Raw genomic sequence first — 360 nt, forward strand, 5'->3', positions numbered from 1 at the left:
TGCACCTAAAACAACCATATGTCGACAGGCACGTTTCAACGCAATCGACCCGAGGAGGACGTCGAGACGAACCTTCAGCCGTGTCTTCCTCCTTCGCCGACGCCTCGAGTGACACCTCTCAAAGCAGAAGCAGAAGCAACAGCAGGAGAGGCAGGTGCGTGCTGGACTGTTGTGCATTGATATCGAAGAGAACTGTTATAATCGGAGTGAGAGGAAGGATAAACAATATATAGAGAGAGCAATTCCAATGGTTATGAGAGATGCAGTTGCAGCAAGAGTGTTAGTGATGTTAGAAATAGCAGTGGTAGAGCGCTGGCTTTGCAGTTGCAATGTCCTGGGTTTGCGCCCGGTCGCTCTTCT

The 360-nt window shown here is 50.0% G+C and overlaps 1 protein-coding gene across 4 annotated transcripts in view; it reads left to right on the forward strand.

The window, feature by feature from the left end:
- The window catches only part of LOC119586422, a 37,691-nt gene that overhangs the window by 33,823 nt on the left and 3,508 nt on the right, over nucleotides 1–360 (forward strand). For all 4 annotated transcript variants that reach the window (XM_037935144.1, XM_037935145.1, XM_037935146.1 and 1 more), the window contains exon 6: nucleotides 29–154. In XM_037935144.1, the coding sequence (XP_037791072.1) occupies nucleotides 29–154 (126 nt within the window). The remainder of the gene's footprint in view (nucleotides 1–28; nucleotides 155–360) is intronic.

The sequence above is a fragment of the Penaeus monodon genome, chromosome 21 (assembly GCF_015228065.2).
Source record: "Penaeus monodon isolate SGIC_2016 chromosome 21, NSTDA_Pmon_1, whole genome shotgun sequence".
Classification (NCBI taxonomy): Eukaryota; Metazoa; Arthropoda; class Malacostraca; order Decapoda; family Penaeidae; genus Penaeus; species Penaeus monodon.